The sequence below is a fragment of the Eriocheir sinensis genome, chromosome 6 (assembly GCF_024679095.1).
Source record: "Eriocheir sinensis breed Jianghai 21 chromosome 6, ASM2467909v1, whole genome shotgun sequence".
NCBI lineage: Eukaryota > Metazoa > Arthropoda > Malacostraca > Decapoda > Varunidae > Eriocheir > Eriocheir sinensis.
In genome coordinates this window covers 2,914,700-2,916,082 of record NC_066514.1, presented here as the reverse complement: position 1 = coordinate 2,916,082, position 1,383 = coordinate 2,914,700, and the positions used below count along the sequence as shown (strand labels likewise).

General features: G+C 68.8%; 1 protein-coding gene across 1 annotated transcript in view; it reads right to left on the bottom strand.

The window, feature by feature from the left end:
- Positions 1 to 218: 218 nt before the first annotated feature.
- LOC126986812 (uncharacterized) overlaps positions 219 to 1,383 on the bottom strand; it is a 43,437-nt gene continuing 42,272 nt past the window's right edge. The window contains exon 2 of the mRNA XM_050843184.1: positions 219 to 1,383. This exon is cut by the window's right edge and continues 370 nt beyond it. Coding sequence (XP_050699141.1) covers positions 219 to 1,217 — 999 coding nt within the window. The 5' untranslated portion in view covers positions 1,218 to 1,383.

Below are 1,383 nucleotides of genomic sequence, written 5' to 3'. Positions count from 1 at the left end.
CTGTTGCAACTACTACTACTACTACTACTACTACTACTACTACTACTACTGCTGTTGTTGTTGTATGTCTGTTCTACTGTAGTTGTTTCTCCCACCATTACTAAAAGGAGCAAAATAATAATAATAATAATAATAATAATAATAATAATAATAATAATAATAATAATAATAATAATAATAATGGGGCAACAGAGGAAATAACGAACCTAAAACACGGACTAAGCGTTTATCTCTACGGCATACAGCAGCCATGGGGGTGAGGCAGGCGGCGAGTGTGTGGGGGAGGGGGGTTGTGGGTGTGTTGCGGGCAGGCGGTGTGCGTGTGAGGGGGAGGTGTGTGATGCTCTGTGGGGGGGGAGGGGGTGCAGGTGTGCGGGACAGGTGTGGGCGTGTGGGCGCACCTCCTGGGGGCGACGCACGCTGACCCTCCGTGCTCGGGGCGGCGGGGGCGGGGGCGGCAGGGTGAGGGAGCAGTAGAGGGAGGGCGGGCGGGAGCGGGGGGAGGGGGCGGAGGTGGTCTGGGGCGGGGCTTCGCGCAGGTCGGTGTGGGAGCGCGAGGACGAGCGCGCCAGGCTGAGGGCGTGGTAGCGGGTGTGCAGGTGGGACGCGGGCGCGCCGCCCCCGCTGAAGAAAGCCGCCCCTTCGTGCTCCGCGCCCAGCAGCCCCCCCGGAGACAGCGGCGGGATGAACGAGCCCAGGTCGAAGGGCGGGGGCCGGGGCGCGGGGCGCGGGGAGGGCGGCGCCGTGGGCTGGGGCGAGTGGCGGGGGCGGGGGGTGCCGCGGAGCTCCTCGGGGGGCTGCATGGTGCTCAGCAGCATTTGGTGCGGGAAGGCCGCCCCCGCCGTCCACGCGTGCTGCGCGCTCCCGAGGGCGACCTCGCCCTCCAGCGGCACATTGTAGGCGGAGGACTGTGGGAGGGCGTTGGGGGGGCGGCGCTGCAAGCTGTGGGAGAGGGCGGGCCCCTGCAGGGGCGCCAGGTGCAGCGGGTGGGAGTGGCGGCGGTGCTGGGAGGGGGACGCCTGCAGCTGGCGGATGGGCGTGTCGCCGGCGGCCGGGGCCTCCTCGCGCCGCTCCCGCTTTATGAGCACGGGCGGCGAGGTCCCCTGGCGGGCGGGCCGCTCCCCGGGGTTTAGGGCTCCCCGCAGCAGCACCTTGTAGCCGCAGCCGTCGCAGTGTCCGTGGGAGGACAGCTGCCAGCAGCCGCAGAGGCCCGCCATGCCGCTCACAGGCCCCGCCCCGCCCCGTCGGCTGCCGTCGCCGCCGCCGCCCGCGCCGCCGCCACCTCCACCACCCGTGGCCAGCCCGGCGTCACCATGCCCCTGGTGGGGCCTGCCCACCACCCCCCGGGCGCCGCCTCCCGCCGGCACTCTGCTGTTGCTGCTG